General features: G+C 37.0%; 1 protein-coding gene across 1 annotated transcript in view; it reads right to left on the bottom strand.

Annotated features, from left to right (window-relative positions):
- Positions 1-24,671, bottom strand: part of LOC123528909 (uncharacterized) — a 213,751-nt gene that overhangs the window by 73,490 nt on the left and 115,590 nt on the right. Inside the window, exons 35-43 of the mRNA XM_053521503.1 lie at positions 20,429-20,578; positions 18,641-18,727; positions 17,123-17,366; positions 16,443-16,555; positions 11,756-12,271; positions 9,987-10,175; positions 6,327-6,836; positions 4,710-4,871; positions 3,358-3,563 (exon numbers count right to left, since the gene is read on the bottom strand). Coding sequence (XP_053377478.1) covers positions 3,358-3,563; positions 4,710-4,871; positions 6,327-6,836; positions 9,987-10,175; positions 11,756-12,271; positions 16,443-16,555; positions 17,123-17,366; positions 18,641-18,727; positions 20,429-20,578 — 2,177 coding nt within the window. The remainder of the gene's footprint in view (positions 1-3,357; positions 3,564-4,709; positions 4,872-6,326; positions 6,837-9,986; positions 10,176-11,755; positions 12,272-16,442; positions 16,556-17,122; positions 17,367-18,640; positions 18,728-20,428; positions 20,579-24,671) is intronic.

The raw sequence follows: 24,671 nt of genomic DNA on the forward strand, positions 1-24,671 counted from the left end.
ACTAGCTCCCGGCTCATGAACCGGTCTTTTCGGAACGAGTCCCATGACAAACATCCCCCGGACGAATGCTCCCCATGGGGCTCGATCCTTCGACCTCCTGATCCCGAGGCGGAGGCCTTAACCACTGGGCCACGGTGACCGGTTTATAAGAGAGATAAAGATGAAGTGTATCAAAACACTAAATAAATCATGTTTGTTTGTTTTGGGTTTAACGCCATTTTTCAACAGTATTTCAGTCATTTATCGCCAGGCAGTCAACCTAAACAGTGTTCCTGGATTCTGTACCAGTACAAACTTGTTCTCTGCATGTAACTGCCAACTTCCCCACATGAATTATCAGAGGTGGAGGACAAATGATTTCAGACACAATGTCTTTTATCAAATCGTCATGGAGAACACACGCCCCGGATCAAACTTGCAACCCCGTGATCCGTAGACCAATGATCTACTTACAGAGCTAAGTGGGCTGGCTTATTTAATAAGTATGATTAGTATAACTCTTCTCTAATCAACAAGAGGGCCAAGATGGCCCTAGGTCACTCACCTGAGAAACACACCGTAACAGTGTAAACATGTTTGACCTAATGATTTCATGGAAAATATTCTGGCCAATTTTCATTAAGATTGGACCAAAAATGTGGTCTCTTGAGTTTTAAAAAGTATTTTCTTAAATGTGACCTAGTTTTTGACCCCCAGATGACCCATATTTGAACTTGACCTAGATTTTATCAAGGCAATCATTTTAACCAAATTTCACAAAGATCAATTGAAAAATACAGTCTCTTCTGCTTAAACAAGGTTTTTCTCTGATTTGACCTACTGACCTACTTTTTGACCCCAGTTGACCCATATTCAAACCTGACCTAGACTTCATCAAGGCAATCATTCTGACCAAATTTCATGAAGACCAATTGAAAAATACAGTCTCTATTGCATACACAAGGTTTTTCTTTGATTTGACCTAGTGACCTTCTTTTTGACCGCAGTTGACCCATATTCAAACTTGACCTAGATTTCATAAAGGCAATCATTCTGACATAATTTTATGAAGATCAATTGAAAAATACAGCGTCTATCGCAAGGTTTTTTCTTTGATTTGACCTAGTAACCTTGTTTTTGACCCCAGATAACCCATATTCGAACCTGACCTAGATTTCATCAAGGCAATATTTCTGACCAAACTTCATAAAGATCAATTGAACAAGAGGGCCATGAAGGCCCTGTATCGCTCACCTGACCTACTGACCTAAGGATCATCAAGACTAACATTCTGACCAATTTTCATTAAGATATGGTCATAAATGTGGCCTCTAAAGTGTTCACTAGCTTTTCCTTTGATTTGACCTGGTGACCTAGTTTTTGACCCCACATGACCCAGATTTTGAACTTGACCTAAAGATCATCAAGATTAACATTCTGACTAAGTTTTATGAAGATACAGTCATAAATGTGGCCTCTAGAGTGTTAACAAGCTTTTCATTTGATTTGGCCTAGTGAACTAGTTTTGAGCCCACCTGACCAAAATTTGACTGTGACCTATAGATCATCAAGATTAACATTCTGACCAAGTTTCATTACGATACGGTCATAAATGTGGCCTCTACAGAGTTAAATACTTTTCTTTTGATTTGACCTGGTGACCTAGTTTTCGATCCTACATGACCCACATTTCAAACTGGACCTTGAGATCATCAAGATTAACATTCTAACTAAGTTTCATGAAGATACAGTCTTAAATGTGGCCTCTACTGTGTTAACAACCTTTTCCTTTCATTTGCCCTGGTGACCTCAGTTTTTAACCCCAGATGACCCAATATCGAACTTGTCCAAGATTATTTGAGGGTAACATTCTGACCAAGTTTCATTAAGATTGGATCAAAATTGTGACCTCTAGAGTGTTAGCAAACTTTTCCTTTGATTTGACCTGGTGACCTAGATTTTGACCCCATATGACCCAATTTCAAACTCGTCCAATATTTTATTAAGAGTAACATTCTGACCAAGTTTCATTAAGATTGGGCCAAAATTGTGACCTCTAGAGTGTTAACAAGCTTTTCCTTTAATTTGACCTGTTGACCTAGTTTTTGACCCCAGATGACCCAATATCAAACTTGTCCAAGATTTGATTAAGGGTAACATCCTGACCAAGTTTCATTAAGATTGGGCCAAATTGTGACCTCTAGAGTGTTAACAAGCTTTTCCTCTGATTTGACCTGGTGACCTAGTTTTTGACCTCGGATGACCTAATATCAAACTTGTCCAAGATTTAATTGAGGGTAATATTCTGACCAAGTTTCATTAAGAATGGGTCAAAATTGTGACCTCTAGAGTGTTAACAAGCTTTTCCTTTGATTTGACCTGGTGTCGTAGCTTTTTTACTCCAGATGACCCAGTATTAAACTCATTCAAGATTTTATTGAGAGTAACATTCTGACCAAGTTTCATTAAGATTGGGCCAAAATTGTGATATCTAGAGTGTCAACAGTCAAATTGTTGACTACGGACGACTGACGGACGACGATGACGGACACAGGGCGATCACAAAAGCTCACCTTTGAGCACTTTGTGCTCAGGTGAGCTAAAAAGGGGGAATAATTCATGAAATATTGGTGCAAGAGTTATGCACCTTATGTCATATGATGTGGGTAATGATGAGGAACAACTATTTTAAGTTTGAATCAAATCTATTTAGTAATAACAGAAATAGAACGAAAGTGCAACAAAACTTTAATCTGAAATTCTCAAAAAAGGGGAGATAATCATAAAATATTGGTGTAAGAGTTATGGTTCATATGTCATATGATGTAACTGATGATGTTGAACAACTATTTTGAGTTTGAATCAAATCCATTTAGTAATTAGTGAGACAGAGTGAAAGTGCATCAAAACTTTAACCTGAAATTCTAAGCAAAATGAAAAATTAGTGCCAGAGTTATAGATCTTGTGTCATATGATGTTGGTGATGATGAGGAATATCTATTTTAATTTTAAAGAAAATCAATCAAGTAATTACAGAAATAAGGAGAAAAGAGAAAGTGTATAAAAACTTTAGCCAAGGTATGGATACGGAAAGACTCCGACACCAGGTCGAATACGATAGCTCTCCATACTCTTTGTATAGTAGAGCTAAAAACTGTGATCTCTAGACTGGTAACAGTTTTTTTGTTGACAATGAATGTTTGACAAAGCTCTTTGTGCTCTGGTGAGCTAAAAGCTGCCACATTGTATTACATTTGCAAATAACAAAATATATGTCAGGTAAAAAAATTAACTCTGGTTTCACAAACTGCAAATACTTCTCACTTCATTCAGTATGCATGAATGACATCAGATTTACACTTGATTTAAAATATATACCTTTCCTGTTGAATTTTTACTGCAGATTCCAAAACTGCTACATTCTGTATTACAGTCTAAACCATGGAAACATGGATCACAAATACATGTAGTGGAGAATTCAGGAAATTCTGTTCCATGAATGCAATCATACTGGCAGTAATCGCCCATTGAATCTGTACAGTTAGTACATGCTGGCGGCCAGTAGGTTGCACCATCACATATACCTGGGAAAAAAACAAACAAAAAAACATAAATCTTTCTGAATATATAATATAACTAAGAGAAGTAAAATGATTTGCCTTTAATAAGTTAACCCTTCAATTGTTTTAATAATCAAGAACAAGAAGCTGCGTTCAATAAATGCTTGATGCCCCCGGTGGCATCCTTGTCGATACAAAGTGACCTAACTCCAAAACAAGGTCAAGTTCAAGGTCAAGGTCAAACTGAGGTCAGGTGATGTCTGAAGATGAGGAATGGTCACAGGTTATATCTGCATTAGTATCAAGTCATTCTAGTAAGGGGTATTGATGCTAGACGAAACAGTCCCATTTGGTTAATCTCGTACGGACGGATGGACGAACAGACGAATGGACAGGACAATCACTATATGCCTCCCGCATCAGTAGATGCTGGGGGCATAAAAAGTGGTAACAAGTTAGTCACAAAATTTCTTTAAAATCAAGAATTTCATAAAAGAAGTAACTGGGAAACCAATTAATTCAATGGAAATTTTAAAGGTTAACCAGCTTTCAAATACTGACATGTACTTTGAACTAGATGTGTGTCCGTATGTCCCTGGTGCCCCGAATTCCTGTCACTGTTCATAGTTCCATGACACTAAGTGAAATATTTTTCAAGGACCTCTAAATGTCCTTTAAATGAGACAAGTGGGCCTATTTGAACATAACGGTACTTGAGAGAGGATTATACAGGGATGCTACATAGTATTACCAAGTTTGGTGAAAATCCATTAACTGCTTTTTAAATATGTTGTTAAAGGATTTTAGCCATGACAGCCCCTAAAAGTGACCATGCAAAAGATTATAACAGCTTGAGAAACGAGCTTACAGGAATGCTACAGACTAATTTGGGTGAAGATCCATGAGTCATGAAAGAAGTTGTTTCAAGGTGTTAACAGTTTCTATATTTATCTCTTCTGGCCCCTACAAGGGGCCAAATGAAACCATTAGAAAAATCTTGGAGAGATGTCTATATCACAAGGCTACTTGTGATATCAAGTATAATTCTGAACTTAATTATAAATAATTAAGATAGAACAAAACATTGCAGGTGTAATATAAATCATCATTAATCTCTTGAAATGTTTTTGACTGTCCTAGATTCTTTTTACCTGACCTCAGAATACTTACCTCTATTGCTACAGTCAGGGTCACCTAAACAGTCCCAACTGTCACAGCCATCTCCTTTCCAGTGATCAAAACAGGAGCATATCTTGGTGCCTATGCTACACTGACCGTGGCCTGAACAACTCTCACCAGTCCCAGGGCAGCCTGAATCTTCACAGAACTCTCCTGCAGTTTTAAAATTGATTTAATTTCAAAACATATAATAAGACATTTAAATTACCTTCTTTATTGCCAGAAAAAGAAAAACTAAGTACAGTCAGGTCATGCATGCTATATTTGACTTAAAATGCATGTCTCCACCTCTCAGAGTAAAAACAACTACAGATAATCAACATAAATGCATTTTCAATTTGCAGGAAACTTTCAAAACAAACCATTCATTCTAACCATAGCAGACAGATCATTCCACCCCTAAAATCCATGGAGCAGTTTTATGACCTAAAAGTGAGATTACAATCATTTGTAGCCCACTAAACATTAAATTGATAGTACTGAAAACTGCTGAGTGGAGGGAATGAAAAATAATCATTAGGGACTATTCCCTACAGTAACATACAAATGCTACAAAAAACTTATATACTAAAATCAATTCTTAGAAATTTGATTTTGGTTTCTGAATTAGCAAAAAAATGTAACAACTAGAATGTGTCTGTAGGACACAGGGTGTGCCCCCCATTGGTACATTTGTCACAAATAAGGGGCAATAATTAAAGTGTTTGCAGTGTTAACGGGGTTTAGCCTAAACAAACATTTTATGAAAAGGATTCTTTATTCTAGGCCATATATATTTTTGAGCTATGAGCATCACAAACAAAATGTCCGCTATTTTGGCAATTTCAAAGTCCATAACTCTGTAATAAGTTCAAAGATTCTCAAGAAGAATGCCAGGTAAGAAAGGTCACATCATGATAAGAACTCAAGCAAGGTTTAATGAATTTACATTAAATACTTTTTGAGCTAGGCACATAACTAGGTGAAAATGTGCATTTTTTTACTATTTCAGAGGCCATAACTTTAAAAATAGGGGGTGGAGCCGGCCAAAAAATAATAGGTGTACAAGTTTACATCATGATAAAGACTAATACAAGTTTTCAACCATTTATATTAAAAAAATTTTGAACTCAGTGCGTCAAAAGGTCAAAATGTGCATTTTTGACTATTTTAGGGGCCATAACTCTCAAAATAATGGGTGGAGCAAGACAAAAATGGGAGGTGCGCAGGTTCATATCATAACAAAGACTCATACAAGGTTTAATCAATTTATATGAAATACTTTTTGAGCTAGGCACGTCACAAGGTGAAAATGTACATTTTTTACTATTTCAGGGGCCATAACTCTGGAAATAGGGGGCAGAGCCAGACAAAAAATAGGAGGTGCACTAGTTCATATCATGATAAAGACTCATGCAAGGTTTAATCAATTTATATGAAATACTATTTGAGCTAGGCGCTTCACGAACTTTGGACGGACGGACAAGACCAAATCTATATGCCCCCGCCATGGGGGGAGAGGGGGGGGGCACAAAAATGTGAGTAACTTAAGATTTCAACATTAAGAGTGAATTAGTCATGTATCAGGTATTTAAAATGATTGTTATAAACAAGCAATTTTAAGCATACCCCAATAAGTTGTGTCACATGCACATGTTCCATTGTCACAGATTCCGTGGTCATTGCAAGTCTGGTCACAAGCACCTCCTGTGTAGCATGGGTCACACTTACATGTGTAGTCTGCTTGTGGTTCTCCATGAACACACTCGTATTCACACTGCACACCCATATAACCTTCATAACATTGACAGAAAGGAATGTCCCCTGTTGTGTTGCAAGTGCCTTGTCCTTGGCAGTCTGGGGTACCAGGGCAATCAGCAACATGGCAAGATGTTTCATTTATTCTCCAGCCTTGGTCACAACTACAACTTCCTTGTATACATTGACCGTGTCCACTACATGACTCGTACATTCCCGGACACCCAGTGGTTTCACAGAGGTCACCCCAGAAGCCAAGTGAGTTGTAGCCTGTGCCATCATGGCAAATGCAGGTACCTGAATCACAGGTTCCGTGACCACTACATGTTGAGTAACAGTTGTCACTCTGACTCTCGCAGTTACTCTCGCATACACAGTTACCTGCATAAAAGTTTTGCACATTTATTCACACTTTTATTTTTACTATTCATCATAATTGATGCTATAAGTGGCTTAATAACCCTATTGCATTTTTGGACTTTTCCTTGCAGCTGGAATATTTACTATGCTACAATATCTACCACAGTGAAATCATTAATATTTGTGGGGGACTAATTTCGTGGATTTTATGGTTGAGTCAATCCATGAAATTCAATCCAAACAAAAAAGTAAAATTGCCATTCATTTTATGCTCAAAAGTCAAAATCTATGAATTCATATCGCCACGAAATTGCCGTTTTGACCAAAACCACAAAATTTCATGCCAATGCAATTTAATGATTTTACAGTACTTGGATTTCACTATACAAATCTTTTATAAGCCAGAACTATATAATCATAATGTAGAAGTGATATTTTAGACACACATCGGAGAGGCAAATGGTTCAAAGTCAGGCGCCTTAACCACTGGCCACAAAAATCTCACCCGAATCAAAAACTAGAAACAAATCCAAAAGACACACGTAACCCGACCATGTAATATTAGGATATTGAACATGGAACAATATACAGATGTCATGAACTGGAAAAGAACAAGAGCTGTCACAGGAGACAGCACGCTCGACTATTTCGATGCTGGATAGTGAAACTGGGCACATCTGAGGAAACTAAAGCTGTCACTGGAGTGTTTAATGACTCCAATTGTGGATGAAGATATTGCACAATAGCCTGAGTCTATGTCAAAAATATCAACTTAAAGTAATAAGAGAGGTAAAGATAAAATGTATCAAAACACTATATAAGTATATCCTAAGCAAAAAGGGGCATAATTCATTAAATATTGGTGCCAGAGTTATGCACCTTGTATCATATGGTGTTGGTGATGATGTTGAACAACTATTTTAAGTTTGAATCAAATCCATTCAGTAATAACAGAGACAGAGTGAAAGTGCATCAAAACTTTAACCTAAAATTCTAAGTAAAAAGAGGGAATAATTAATGAAAAATTCGTGCCAGAGTTATGCACCTTGCACCATATGGTGTGGGTGATGATGTTGAACAAATGTTTTAAGTTTGAATCAAATCCATTCAGTAATAACAGAGACAGAGTGAAAGTGCATCAAAACTTTAACCTAAAATTCTAAGTGAAAAGGGGAAATAATTCATGAAAAATTGGTCCCAGAGTTATACACCTTGTGTGATATGGTAAGTGTAATGATGCTGAACAATTGTTTAAGTTTGAATCAAATCCATTCAGTAATAACAGAGATAGAGTGAAAGTGCATAAAACTTTGACCTGAAATTCTAAGTAAAAAGGGGAATAATTCATGAAAATTTGTGCCAGAGTTATGCATCTTGTGTCAAATGATGTGGGTGATGATACTGAACAACTATTTTAAGTTTAAATCAAATCCATTCAGTAATAACAAAGGTAGAGTGAAAGTGCATCAAAACTTTAAATCTGAAATTCTAAGTAAAAAGGGGGAATAATTCATGAAAAAATGGTGCCAGAGTTATGCACCTTGTGTCATATGATGTGGGTGATGATGTTGAACAACTATTTTAAGTTTGAATCAAATCCATTCAGTAATAACAGAGATAGAGTGAAAGTGCATCAAAACTTTAACCTGAAAATCTATGTGATAAGGGGGGATAATTCATGAAATATTGGTGCCAGAGTTATGGCCCTTCTGTCAGATGATGTGGATGATGATGAGGAATAAGTATTTCAAGTTTGAATCAAATCCATCAAGTAATTACAGAGGTAATTTGAAAAAAGAGAAAGTGCACCAAAGCTTAAACCAAGGTGGGGACGCGGAAAGACGCCGACGCCGGGGCGAGTAGGATAGCTCTCCTTATACTTCATATAGTCGAGCTAAAAATGACCCTAAATATCTATTTCACAATTTAACAATTAAAAGTTACATGGTCAATTTAATGGAACAGAAAGGAAAGGAATTAAATCTCAAATAAAGCTCAGGTGCATACTTTCACATGCTATACAATATTCCTATATTCATGTTTTATGACTCTAGGTCAAACAGTTTCCAAGACAAATGGGGCACAAACATTTAAGACTTCAACTTCCCATGATGAATAACAATGAAGTTTCATGACACTATAGACAAAACACTTTTTAAGAAATGCATGGTATAAATTTGAGAAGAAAGACATCCAGATGGAAGACACAAAATTTTATCTTGTTACAGGGCTTTTTTTTCAGCTTAAAAATTTCAAAATCCAACACTGCAAAACAATTTTTCAACAGGACAGGATTTTGTGCACTTACAAACAAACGCATATCAAATGCACACAATGCACAAGTGTAACACTATATAGTCTTTACTCAACAAATTTTCAACATATTGTCAAACATCATAAAAGTTTCAGCTGGAAACAAGGCAGTGTGAAAGACAGCTATAATACCCCTGCCATTGTTATTGATAGTGAAAGTAAATTTTGAATTCTGCACATTGTCTTGATAAATGGAGTATAACAACCAAATCATATTAAAATCTTTTAAGGGGTTAAAAAGATACAGAGCAGATATAAAATTGAAGGCTTCAACCTTTGACCTAGAGTTGTGACCTTGACCTTGAGCTAACAAGGCTAACTCATGAGTTCTGCACATTGCCTTGATGAGGTGATTATTTGACCAAAGTTTTATGATTATCCTTCAATTGGTTTAGGAGATACAGAGCAGACACAAAATGGAAGGTGAAAACCTTTGACCTTGAGATGTGACCTTGACCGTGAGCCAACATGGCTGACTCATGGGTTCTGAACCCCATCTTGATTAGGTGATCATTTGACCCAAATTTCAAGAAAATCCTTCAAGAGGTTTAGGAGATAAAGAGCAGACACAAAATGTTACGGACATACGGAAGGACGGCTGGATGGAGACCATTCCTATAACCCACCACCACCCTTGGCTTAATAAATATGTATTACCAATATAAAAGTTATGTGACCAAATACCATAAGATACATTAAAAAGAAGTATTTTCAGAACTGCAACCTAGAAATAATTAGAGTATACCGGTAAAGTGAAAAATACCACCGCGGCCTACATTTATAAACAACAATAATGCTTTCCAGTTAATGATGCAAGTTAAATCATACTATATATTTTAAATAATAAAATAAGTATACCACTGTCCATGGGTTCCTGTATTCCATAACAAGGTTCACTACAGTCTGCTCCCATCCAACCTTGTTCACAGTTACTACAGAATGGTGTATCAGTAGAATCGTTACAATACCCTCTTCCTGAGCAGTTATTGAGACATTCGGCAGTCCAGCAACCATCTCCACCCCAGTATGTATTACACTGACAAGTTCCTGTAGATATATATATTCATCATTCTATCATGGCTGATTTTTTTTGCAATTTAAAGAAAGAAAGAACAAAAGCATTCCAAATTCTGCGATAAACAATGGCTGATACATGGACCCTTGAGAGAAAATCATGTCAATTATGGTGAAAATAGCCTCAAGACATCAGATTCATTACTAGAGGGATCATAGTGTTTTTATCTGAATGAGCATGTTAAAATGAATTTATTTATCACGTGATATACCATAGCCAATCATTCAGATGTCTAGGTAATCAATGCCTGAACATCTTTAACTATGAACCATTGCAAATCAGATGATAAATAACTCAAAGGCTTTAATTATTTGATTAAGTCAACAAGACATCTGGTCATAAACAATCAACATGTGATCTTACCTAATTGCTTCAGTTTTATAGCATATAATTTTAGGTCAATAATATTAAATATTTGAAGTCAAAAATGCTTAATTCTATCATGCTATCAAAATGCATTAAAACTGCATGGGCAATGTTCTTGAAGCTGTTTTATTATAAACATTTCAACATTTTTAATCATACAAGTGAGTGAGTGAGTTGGGTTTTACGGCAAATCAACACAAAATGGTCATATATCGCCGAGAAAAAGGGGGCATAATTTGGCCAAAATGCATGTCTGAGTTATGGGACTTGATGCTATCAAATAGTTTTATAACCCCGAAGACACATGTGAAGTTTCAATTCAATATCTGCATTAATTTTGGAGATAGTAACTTGCACATAAAACTTTAACCTCACTGCGTCTGAAGTCCCATAACTCTGACATGTATTTTGGGCAAATTATGCCCCCTTTTGCACTTAGAAAATCCTGGTTAAAGTTTTACGTGCAAGTTACTAAGTCCACAAGGGGGGCATAATTTGCCCAAAATACATGATCCTAGGCCCAACTGTTCTTTAGTCATCATCCTGAAATGGATTGGTCTACATACCGACCGACCAACCAACAGATATACCGACATCTGCAAAAACAATATACTCCTCAAAGGGGGGGGAGGGAGGGAGGGGGGCATAAAAATTCCTTTATTATTTAAATTAAGATGTTTAGGATATAGAGCCGACTCGAAATGGAAGGCTAAACCCTTTGACCTTATGTTGTGACCTTGACCTTGAGCCAACATGGCCGACTCAGTTCTGCACATCGTCTTGATGAGGTGATCATCTGACCCAGTTTCATGAAAATCTTTCAAGGGGTTTAGGATATGGAGCGACACGAAAATGCTATGGACGGACAGATGGAAAGATGGATGGAGACCATTCCTATAAACCCACATCACTCCTGGCTGGGGATTAATAATAACATTTTATTATGCTTTAAAAGGAAAAAATCCAGCTGCTTTTGAAAAAAGTGCATGTCTCCCACAACTGCCTAATCATCTTAATAGTCATGTATCTTAAGTTTGGTGAAGATTGGTGAGAAAAGTTCGACTTAAAGGGTGTGGACAAAATTTGTGACAGATAGAAACACAAACACATACAGACAGGAGTAAATTTATATGTCTCCCATCAGAGTGATGTGGGAGACAAAATCATGCTGTGTTTATAGCCTTACCTATTTCTGTGTTGGATCCTGTCACACAAGATCCATGTGAAGAGCAATCTACACCATCAAGTCCTGGACATCCAGCTTTTTCACAGTAATCTCCCCTCCAGCCATCTGACCCACAGTCGCAAATGCCATTAGTACATAAGCCACGCCCATTACATTCTGTATCACATTCAAAACCTGTGAAACATGGACTACATTCACAGTATTCTTGCGACAGGTCATCTGGATTTGGAGTGATGATTTCACCAGAGTAGCAGAAACTTCCACAATCACTTCCAAAGAAACCAGAACTACAGTTACAGACCGGTATATCCAGTTCCAGACATGTACCAGCATTGTTACAGTCATTCTCACATTTAACAATGTGACAGCCATCACCAATCCAACCCGGGTCACACTTACAGACTCCTGTGCCAGCATTACAAGTTCCATGTCCAGAGCATGAAATGTCATAACCAGGGCATTCTTCATTCTCGCAGTATTCTCCTCTAAACCCATCAAAGCCACAATCACATGTTCCTTAAAAAATGATAAAATTCTTTTTTAAGCAACAATGTAGCTTTTTGATACATGTTTGTTTCTCCTGCAATATACTGCTTTCAAATATAAACCAAAAATCACTCAAAGTGTTTTAAGCAGAAAATTGAGAATGGGAGAATGGCTAATTTCCTGATGTAATGGTTGGGAACCAGTATCCGAACAGAACCAATTTCCGGACACATGTAATGACCACCTTATTTCAGTGTTAGTCAAGCTACTATTTCATTTGGATCATTTGGATTTTTGTTCATTACAACAAACCACTATAACACAAGGCTGTATAATGTAAGGTTTTATGAATTGATACCTCACTGTGTTTACAAAACAACTTTCTGTCTTAACTGGGCATGAAGATAGCACAGCATGCGCAGTAGTTTACAACTGCTGAGGTATCAAGTGGGGTAGAAATAACTGAACTTCATATTGATTGTCTGATAATAACTTGTACTACTTTTAGTTTCATGGTTACCATAATAGTTACATAAAATGCAGGGCTGTCGATTTTTGCACTAATTTTGTTCTATATCTATTTGAATTTTGAGGTTTTTTTATAGTTAGCCTCTCTTTGATTTCGTAGCTGCTACTGAAAGTTGGGTTACCTTTCATGTGCATTTTTAGAGAAATTAATGATGAAGAAGTGTGAAACAAGATCTGTCCAAGGACAGTAATGCTCGAATATTCAACAGCCTTGTCAACTGAATGAATACAAGATCGAAAAAAGGTCATAATTTTGTAAAAATGCAAAACAGTGTTATGATACACGTATAGTGCTTATCAGCTCATGACAGTGTATAAGTGTGTGAAGTTTCAATCCATCCCCATTAGTGGATACTGAGATACCAGCTTACATACAAAAACTTAACCAAAAACTGCTAAGTTGAAAAAGGGGCATCATTTTGTAAAAATGCAAAGTAGAGTTATGGGATCTATGCATTGCAAGTTATATCATGACAGTAAATGAGTGTGTGAAGTTTCAATCCATTTCAATTATTGGATACTGAGATACCAGTTTACACACAAAAACTTAATACACTGGGACCCCGTTATAACGCTGTTGTCGGGTCCAAGGTTCGAGACCCGCGGATCTAGCGGGGTTAAATTTATAACGCGGGTTGATCGTATCAGCGGTATATGCAATACCCCACCCACCGGTAACGTATTTTGGATGCTGTTTTAATGTTAGTAAGAAATAAGAATCGTATAAACGGGACATTTATTTACCTTAAATGCTACTGAAAAATACATTAAAAGAATTATAACGCTGTGTCATCTTCTCATTTTGTCGTGATTCTAAAAGAAAATTGGATTTGTGTATCCTGGAAGTAAACATATATAAAGCTGTGTGAGGAGTGCGCGGTCGTGAGAATTACATATGCAATGCAACTGCACTGGGGGTTTAGTGTGTGAAGTTTCAATCCATTTCAATTATTGGATACTGAGATACCAGTTTACATACAAAAACTTAATACATGTAAAGAACTGCTAAGTCGAAAAAGGGGCATAATTTTAAAACAAGAGCTGTCTGAGGACAGCAACGCTTGACTATTCAATATCCGTGCCAAATGAAAGAATACAAAGGTCAAATAAGGGGCATAATTATTTAAAAATGGGAAACAAGGTTATGGACCCTGCATACTGTTTATCAGCTCATGATTGTGGACAGGTGTATGAAGTTTCAATCCATTCCCATCAGTGGATACTGAGATACCAGTTTACATACAAAAACTTAACCAAAAACTACCAAGTCGAGAAAGGGGCATGATTTTAAAGAAATGCCAAGTAGAGTAATGGACCTGCTTAGTGCATGTCAGATAATGACAGTGAACAAGTGTGTAAAGTTTCAATCAATTCCAATTAGTGGGTAATGAAATACCAGCTTAAATACAAAACCTTAACCAAAAATTTCTAAGACGAAAAAGGGGCATTATTTTCTAAAAAAAGCAAAACAACAAGAGGTTACTGAGATACCAGCTTACATACAAAAACTTAATCTAATCCAGACGCAGACGCTGACACAGACTACAACGCACAGGTGAGTGCAATAGTTCTACCTATTCTTTGAATAGTCGAGTTTAAAACAGTTTAATCATTTATTTCATTATCAAAACTAGAGTTGTCACAGGAGTGACGAATTATACACCCACAATATGGCCTTGTCACAGAACTATGCCAATGTCAAAGCCGAACTACTGACCACAAAATCAATAGAGGTCATCTGCTAGTCATGAGTAACCTTCCTATGAAGTTTCATGATCCTCCGCCCGAGCGTTCTCAAGTTATTGTATCAAGTTACTGTTCATAAAAGGTTTAAATAACCTTTGACCTTTGAGACTCAAAATCAATATGGATCACCTGCTTGACATGACCAACCTCCAGATTAAGTTTCCTGATCCTAGTCCCAAGCATTCTCAAGTTATTGTCCGAAAACTGTTTAAATGTTCCGGGTCACTGTGACCTTGACCTGTGACCTCAAAATCATTAGGGGTCATCTCCTTGTCATAACCAACCTCCCTATCAATTTTCATGATCCTAGGCCCAAGTGTTCTCAAGTTATCATCCGGAAACCATTTAACTGTTCCAAGTCACTGTGACCTTGACCTTTGATCTACTGACCTCAAAGTAAAACTTGACCTGTATTTCATGATGTTACACCTGTGTACAAAAATTTATGATCCTAGGTCCAAGCGTTCTCAAGTTATTATCCGGAAACCATTTAACTGTTCCGAGTCACTGTGACCTTGACCTTTGACCTTTGACCTACAGACCTCAAAGTCGAACTTGACCTGCATTTCATGATGTTACACCTGTGTACCAAAATTTATGATCCTAGGCCCAAGCATTCTCAAGCTATCATCCGGAAACCATTTAACTGTTCCGAGTCACTGTGACCTTGACCTTTGACCTACAGACCTCAAAGTCGAACTCGACCTGCATTTCATGATGTTACACCTGCGTACCAAAATTTATTATCTTAGGCCCAGCGTTCTCAAGTTATCATCTGGAGACCATTTAACTGTTCCGAGTCCCTGCGACCTTGACCTTTGACCTACAGACCTCAAAGTCGAACTTGACCTGCATTTCATGATGTTACACCTGTGTACCAAAATTTATGATCCTAGGCTCAAGCGTTTTCAAGTTATCATCCGGAAACCGTTTAATTGTTCAGGGTCACTGATCTTGACCTTTGACCTACTGACCCCAAATTCAAACTTGACCTGTATTTTCTGATGTTACACCTGTGTACCAAAAATTATTTAAATTGGTCAAGCCTTTCATGAGTTATCATCTTGAAACCATGCAAAACCAATGGACTGACCGACCGATCGCCAAGCTCACTCCTATATACCCCCCAAACTTCGTTTTGTGGGGGTATAATAACAGAAAACATTATCAAAATATGTTACGACTACTGGTTTAACTCACAGGGAAAATAACTTCTTTTTGTGACCCCATGGAACTGGTATTTATGTCATAATGCAATCCTATTAAACATCGGATGCAGAAGGAGCCAAAATCTGAAATCTGGTCAGCTACTATTCCCAACCAGTAAGTTTTCACTGAAAGTATGACAAATCCTGAATACCTTAAATACAAATGGTCATATTTCCTACCTATATCATATATGAGACAATACAGACAGTTATCTAACTTGGCTGACATACCTTGATGAGAAATGCTGATTATATAACACGGCTTAGATACTATGCCCATAAACATTGTGACCAAGTTTGGTAAATAATGGTTTGGAGAGCTGTTCAAATTAGAGGGGACAGTTTTGTTTTATTCAATGGGCCATAACTCCATGGAGATTCGGTGCATTGGAATATCCAACTGGTTCTAAAACTCTGCTAAGGTATTATGCCAATAAACAGTGTGAAAAACTGACACCCAAAGTGATCCCTAACATATCCCGACTCATAAGCCTTTAAAAATTGTCTTCTTTTCTCTGTATATGTAAGTGATCTGAACAGACTTTGCACAAAAAATTCATTGCTTTTTTGTTTGCAGATATGACTACTTCTAATGCATTAGAAATAGTCATATCTGCAAACAACAAAGCAATGAACTTCAATTAAAAGTTATCAGATCACTGCCTCTGATTCCTTTAAAAAATTATGATTTTTTTATAGGTATTTTTAACCATTATTACCTTCTGATGAGCAGATGCCTACGTTATTACACTGTAGATCACACTGTTCTCCATTGTAACATGGGTCACAAATACATTGAAATTTATCTGGATCTTCCACTCCATGATAACACCTTGAAAACAAAATGTTTGGTCATACTTTGCTACTATACAAAGATTAATCGATAAACATATCTATAGTACCACAGAGGTTATGGATTTTGGAAATTTGTTCTACAGCTTTCATTACAAAAAAAATGCCTTCACAATGCCATGCTATGTTGTCTAGAAATTGATACAATATGAAAGTTCAGCTAAGTCAAGGTCAAAAATATCCTAATTTGGAACTGAATGGGCATTTATAGGTAGACTATAGCCAGTACTTATTATCAACTAATGCTACCAAAATAATACTCATGAATTACTGAGCAATCTACATGTTGTTAAATAAATGGGATATTTTATGATAATGTAATAGATTATGTTCTCCTAAACTTCTGTTTTAAAAGAATACAAGGTTTGCTAAAAAAATGTATGTTCAAAATAACAAAATAACAAAAAATTATCAAGTTTCAAATTATTGTTTTAGAATTTAACTTACAAGTTTTTTAACTTGGGTATACTATTTTGTTAAGTATCTTATCTACCTAGTTTGGCTGGCTATTATTCAATGCAAGTGTAAAGTTAAAGAAGCATCTTACTTGTACTGGCACTGGTCTCCAATATATGGCGAGTCACAGTCGTAACATCTTGGTTTGCTGTCACCTTCTCTCTGTTCGCATGTAGCATTGATATCATGACAATCGCAGTCAGGGATATGACATGCATTACCTTTCCATCCTTGCTCACATTTGCACTTTCCATTGGCCTCATTGCATGATCCATGTTCCACACCCATGCAATTCTCAGGCCACCCAGGGCAGCCATCCTTGTCACACTGGTCACCTGATAAACAATAGATGTTTTATTGTGCTGGATTAATTCTTTTTGTTGGGTTAAAATTAATTAAAGAAGCTAATATTATAAAGAAAGAAGACTTTAAGTGCACCCCTGGACATCATTTGAGCCGTGCCATGAGAAAACCAACATAGTGGGTTTGCGACCAGCAAGGATCCAGACCAGCCTGCGCATCCGCGCAGTTGTCAGGATCCGCTGTTCGCTAACAGTTTCTCAATTCAGTAGGCTTTAAAAGCGAACAGCATGGAGCTGACCAGACTGCGCGATGCGCAGCTGGTCTGGATCATGCTGGTCGCATACCACTATGTTGATTTTCTCATGGCACGGCTCATTTCAGCATCAGGAAGGCACATGGAGGTCATAAAGCAGGAAGACTCCACATGTTCTTGTGGGAATTTTTTCACACATTGCTTGTTACACAATGCAACACCATATTTCTTTCGTGGGGTTTAACAACACATGGACACAAACAAAGGTCATATGGCAACTTTCCAGCTTTTAATGGTAGAGGAAGATCCCAAGTGCCCCTCCGTGAATCACTGCATCACAGTCCAGCACCTGGATGAACCATCAACATTCCGTAAGCCAGCTGGATGGCTTCCTCAAACGCAAAAATTGAACTTCTAGATCAAGGCTTGAACACACATGAATCAGGGGCAAGTGATTTGATGTCTGCAACCTTAATCACTTTGCCATGGTGGCCCCAAACCACATTTCATATTTCAATCCTCCTGATCAATTCATATGAGAATACTTATAAAATGTTACCTAGAGAAAAAGATCAAAACAATGTATAGTGACGAAAAGGCAAAAACAATACAAGAAAATTATTCATACTGAATGACTCTTTTAAGCAGGTTCAAGCTGTTTACAAATGACTATAGATGTAGGTTAGTATGTACAATTACACTCTTTTGTCTTGGATTATTTTGTCTTTGAATAAAGGGAGATAATTCAAAAACTAGGTAATGAGTTATGGTTCTCTGATAATGCACTTCCCTTCAAAGGTCTCTATCATTTTGTGAAGTTTCAATGAAATGCCATTAATACTTTTCAAGTAATGCTCCGGACAAGCCTCATTTTGTATAATAGAGGGAGATAATTAAAAAACTAAGTAAGGTAGAGTTATGTTTTTTGACACCGCTTTTTGTCATGAGCATTAACACAAAAGTGTGACAGACAGACAGACTGATGGTCAAAGTGGCAACTATATGCTTGCCTTTTGGGGAGCATAAAAATCCCTTTAATATTTTAGTACTCACCTTTGTAGCCAAGATCAAAGTCACACACACATTGTCCATCACTGTCACATTGTCCATTTCCATTACAAATTGTATTACAAGAAATTCCTGAAGACATAAAAGAAAACTTAATAGAGGAAAATTATTCATCAATCCTTTTAAACCCAAACTATTCGGAACAGTCCAGTGTCAACATTTGTTATACACATGTTCTTCTAAATTAAATTACTGAACCTTTCAGTAAATTCATACAACAAAAAGTAAAATTTCTCTATCATTTAAGTACATGAGGCTTACAAATGCACTATAATAAACAGAAATATTATCAACAAATAAGGTAACCTCAAAAGTTGTACATCTCAACCACAGCCCTGCGCTAAAGCTATGAATTGCTGACAATTCAAGTCAGTTTAGTATAAGTATGGAATTTATGTTGGAAGAAGATCGAAAAATGCAAAAGGTAGTTTTCAGAATGCAAAACAAATTAGAGCTACCAACAAAGGCAATAACTACCTTCTGGATGCTGCTCTACACATCAGTGTATATGCATATTTTATCATAGCTCGGTGTTTTTTCTTAACAAATTTGGTGCAGGTAATTCGTATACACTGAGCACAGGGTGCGGTAACTAAAAGTGTGCAGGTATTTAATACCCGCACGCTAGTTACCACACTGTTGAATAGGACAGTATTGCCAGCATGTATGGGCGTGTCTCTAACGGCAGACAGCGACGTGCATTTTATTGATTTTCTGCACTCGCATTGGTTTATTTTACACATTTGTAAAGCAAGGATTTTAAATACTCACTGAACTGCTGTATATGGCAGTGTGGAACGCCTACTGAACTACAATATATGGATGGCTATGATACAAAACAGAAAGAACATTAAAACTCTCGGGTAAACCATTTATACTCGGAAGCTATGCCCCCTCGTACAAATCATTTACCCTCAACTTTCAATGCTCTTTCTCTTACTTGGATCCCTCTCTGGGGAAAATGAAAAAATGGATCCCTCCCTTTTCGTGCACAGGTCACTCTTTGTGGTAAACAACGAACTCCAACGTCAGGAAGCTCAGAAAATCAAAATTTTCGTCTGAACACAGGTTTGTGCATAAAAACATATGAACTACGGGAAACTATAAACCATTTCCTATTCATAATTACATTTGTGTTATCAGTTGACACAAATCCAAACAAAGATGGAATGTAGCCGGAGGCACTGGCTTGGATGAACATCATGAAAACTTAAATACGACTTTCCTTGAATATAGCAAGTATCTTATAACTTAAATGTGAAGCTGCTGATCCCATCTTATTTGTAAATTAATACACAGTATGTTGTTATTTTCATCACATTTCCTTAAAAATGCTCCACTTTCGATTTCATTAATGCATGGGATCCCTCTCAGTCGACTCAATTTTGCCTCATGGGGACCTTTTTTGATGTTAGTTTTGGTGATTTGAAAGATATGGAGTGGACATGAAGTTAGTTATTTAACCTTCCACCTCTTAGTACAACCTTGAACTTCAAGCAAGTGACCGTATAGTTTGCAAGTTGAGCTGTTTTACCTTTGGTTTCCAAGAGTGACTAAAAACCTGGACTTTGACCTCTGCTCATTGCCCTGATGAAGTAAATAATTGAGTTTCATCCCTTTGGTTCAGAAGATGTAAAGATATGAATGTGAATTACTGACAGACCAACAGACAAACTTCACTCCTACACAGCTGTCAGATACTTTGTATCAGGGGGTATAATGTTACTATAAAGTACTTTGTACTTGAGGATATAATGTTACAATAAAGTATACCTGTATCACAAGGTCTGTAGCATGTACATGTTCCATCTCCATTGTTGGTACCATTGATGCATGGAGTACTGCAGTCTTTACCTATCCACTCCTCATAACATCTACATACCGCAGCCTCCAGATCCTCGTCATATACACAGTCACCTTGATCTAAAACATACCAATAATCAGAACTAACTACACAAGGCAATGTCAAAAGGACATGTAGTTTTGTCAGTCAGTTTGAGTTTTATTACAGGACAGCAGAATTTTTTTTCAAAAATTTAAATTCTTCAGTCTTGTGGTGTAATATAGACTGGCAAATAGCAAAAACTATGAATCACCAATTTATATGAGTCATTTAATAATGTGCTCTTTCGAGTTGACAAGTCAAATCATCATAGATTTATAATTTCATGGGATAGAACTTATCATTTAATGTAGTCATAAATGATGGTAATGGCGTGAAATCATTTATCAAGATAACATCTATAAAGCTTAGACTCTCTGCATATGGAAATGAAAGTGTTTTTTTTATAAATTAATAGCATCCCCAGAGTAAATTTATCACAAGAGCTGTCCCCAAGACTGCATGCTCAACTTTTCTCAGTGCTTGACTCTGAATTAGAGCTTTGCCAGTAAAAGGTAAATTTGTCAAAATTCTAATCAGAGTTATAGGGATTGTTTCTTATGGTGTAGCCTTTGATAGTAAATAACTATTTTAAGTTTCAAGTCAATATCTTTGATAGTAACAGAGATATTGGATGTTATATAGAACTTTAACCAAAAATTTTAGGTTAAAAAGGGGCATAACTCTGCTAAAAATTGTAATGTTGCTACCTTTCTAAATATAAAATGTGATACACAGGGTTCTCGCCAGGCTATTATCGCCTGTCGCGTGCGATATGCCTTCAGACTTTGAGTTGTATATTCGACATCCCTTATTTCCCCCGTCATCCCTTAATTGCCGAAGCGACATGTCATAAAATCATCCCAATAAACACCCCCGATTAATTCGACAGTGTATTCGAAAAGCTTCCACGTGCTACCCGATAGTTTAGGTAAAGCGATGCCAGTTAAGATAACCAATAAACCAATGACAGCTTCCTATATGTGGAATGTGTGACGTAAATTTCATCGTAGCTCCGCCTTTAAATCCTTTGACAGGCGGCATCTTGTGATGTGTACATGAAAGTGACTGTTTTCACAAGTTTTAAGATTATACATGTCGTTAGATATAATGACAGATGATTCAACAATTATCGTCCGAATGTTTTTCGCAATCAAGGAAAGACAATGGAAGGAATTAAGTAAAAAATTGTGCAACACGGTAAAATGCTTTTGAACAATTATCGCCGTAATACTAATGTTTTTCACATGTATGAAATGTGTTTTCTCGAGCGGAATATTGAAAAGACAATGCAAGAATTAATGTTTTCTGTCGTCACTTTCAAAATAGAACTTGTAGAGAAAAGTTTGAAATACCCTCCGTGCATTATTTCAACACGAACGGACACTTTGGTAGAATCACCGACCTTCCGTAAGCCAGCTGGATGGCTTCCTCACATGAAGAACCTCATATGAAGAATTCAACGCCCCGAGTGAGGCTTGAACCCATATCGATGAGGGGCAAGTGATTTGAAGCCAGCGACCTTAACCACTCGGCCACGGAGGCCCCGGTCACAATATCAGAATCCCTCCCAGCCACGCCAAATGGCCATTGATCCAAAATGGAAACCAGCGTTTCCCTGGATGACAGTCTCAGATTGTGTTGTTTTACATGTATGTACAACAAACAGTCGACATTTTCAAAAACTTAAAATGGATAAGTTTTCAGCAAATAAACTCTGCAGAAATAGAAGACATAAACTTTAAAATACAAATAGATCTGTGTGCAGTGCTAAAATTGTGTTGTTTTATGTACAATAAATAGTAAATGAACATTTTTAGCAACTTAAAATTGACGAACTTTTAATTGTCATTCAGCAAATAACTCCATTTCTTGTTGTACATGTAAATGATGCTTATTAATCACTGTAAATACCACTATGTTTTTCACTCTGAAATGCACCAGAATGCACCAAAATGAGTTGTAGTAACACAAAATTTTCTGGGGTGACCCCCATACCCCCCATGCAGGAGGGGACACCCCTCCCGCACCCACCCCTTCGCTCGTCAAAAAATATCCTTCTGCATCAAGCCTTCAGAAAATCCTGGCTAGAACCCTGATACGCCTTAATTTCAAATAATGTGAGCCACACCGTGAGAGAACCAACATAGTTTTTGCGATCAGCATTAATCCAGACCAGCCTGCACATCTGCGCACTCTGGTCAGGATCCATGCTGTCCTCTTTCAGTCTATTGCAATTAGAGAAACCATTAGCTAACAGCATGGATCCTGACCAGACTACGTTGATGCCCAGGCTGGTCTTGATCCATGCTGGTTGCAAACACACTATGTTGGTTTTCTCATGGTGTGGCTCATTAATAATGTCTTGAAATCAACGTGTAATGTATGGATGTCAAAGCAAATACTTTAATATCAAGCACAGGGACCTATATAAAGTAAACCTCGCTTATAAGGAACAGCTTGGGACCTCTAAAAATTGTTCCTTATAGCTGAGGTTCCTTATATCCGTATATAATCTTTATGTGAGAAAGTTGCGAATCTAGTACCGGTCCATTCCTGGAGAGATGGCAAGGTAGACTACCTGCATGTGTACGACTGAAAAAGTCGAAACACGGCGTTAAACCTTAACTAAGCCAATATATGTACCTCTGTAAGAATGACCGTAATTTTGTTTATTTTTTGTCGGTTATTTCTATCTTCTTTTATTAAAAGAGCGCTACATTATGACTATAATAAATCTTGTAGTTACTCCCCGTACCTTCCTCGACTGCATGTTATGTGAAGAGGCATCAATACTAATATAAAATAAATGTTCAAATTTTTACAATGGTCCATTTTAGCACCTGCAATATATTTTACAATTAGAAATTTGGTAAACTATACTGTTTGCCTTTGTTAATCACGTGTAATTAACACATTTATTTAGGATATTTCCATCGTGACGAAACTAGACTAACTAGAGCTATCACTAAAGGTGATGAATGTACCCCCCGCATGCACTGACACAGTACATTGAATTTGACACACACAAGACTGCATAATTATGTGGACTGTATGTATACAATATAGTAACAAAAAACCCATAACTATGCAGAATATTTATCTAAAATAATGTAACATGCACCATGCACAACTAGGGTTGGTACTGATCACTTGTGTGAAGTTTCATTAAATTGTGTGCAAGGGTTTGGTAGATTAGGCACGCACAAGATTGCATATGCAGGCTGTATGTACATAGTATGTTAACAAGAAACAAAGTCCCATAACTCTGCAATTTTTGTCGCTGAAAGAACCTAAACATGCCCCATGCACAACTACTGTTGTTACTGATCACTTGTGTGAAGTTTCATTAAATTGTGTCAAGGGGATGAGGAGAGATGGTGCGCACAAGATTGTGTCTATGTATATAGTATAGTAACAAGAAAACAAAGTCCCATAACTCTGCAATTTTTTTTTCTGAAAGAACCTAACATGCCCCTTGCACAACTACTGTTGTTACTGATCACTTGTGTGAAGTTTCATTAAATTCTGTCAAGGGGATGAGGAGAGATGGTGCGCACAAGATTGTGTCTATGTATATAGTATAGTAACAAAAAAACAAAGTCCCATAACTCTGCAAATTTTTTTTCTTAAAGAACCTAACATGCCCCATGCACAACTACTGTTGGTACTGATCACTTGTGTGAAGTTTCATTAAATTGTGTCAAGGGGATGAGGAGAGATGGTGCGCACAAGATTGTGTCTATGTCTATAGTATAGTAACAAAAAAACAAAGTCCCATAACTCTGCAAATTTTTTTTCTTAAAGAACCTAACATGCCCCATGCACAACTACTGTTGGTACTGATCACTTGTGTGAAGTTTCATTAAATTGTGTCAAGGGGATGAGGAGAGATGGTGCGCACAAGATTGTGTCTATGTATATAGTATAGTAACAAAAAAACAAAGTCCCATAACTCTGCAAATTTTTTTTCTTAAAGAACCTAACTTGCCCCATGCACAACTACTGTTGGTACTGATCACTTGTGTGAAGTTTCATTAAATTCTGACAAGGGGATAAGGAGAGATGGTGCGCACAAGATTGCGTCTACGGACAGACGACCACACGGACAGACAGACAGACAGACAGACAGAC

Source organism: Mercenaria mercenaria, chromosome 13, assembly GCF_021730395.1.
Source record: "Mercenaria mercenaria strain notata chromosome 13, MADL_Memer_1, whole genome shotgun sequence".
Classification (NCBI taxonomy): domain Eukaryota; kingdom Metazoa; phylum Mollusca; class Bivalvia; order Venerida; family Veneridae; genus Mercenaria; species Mercenaria mercenaria.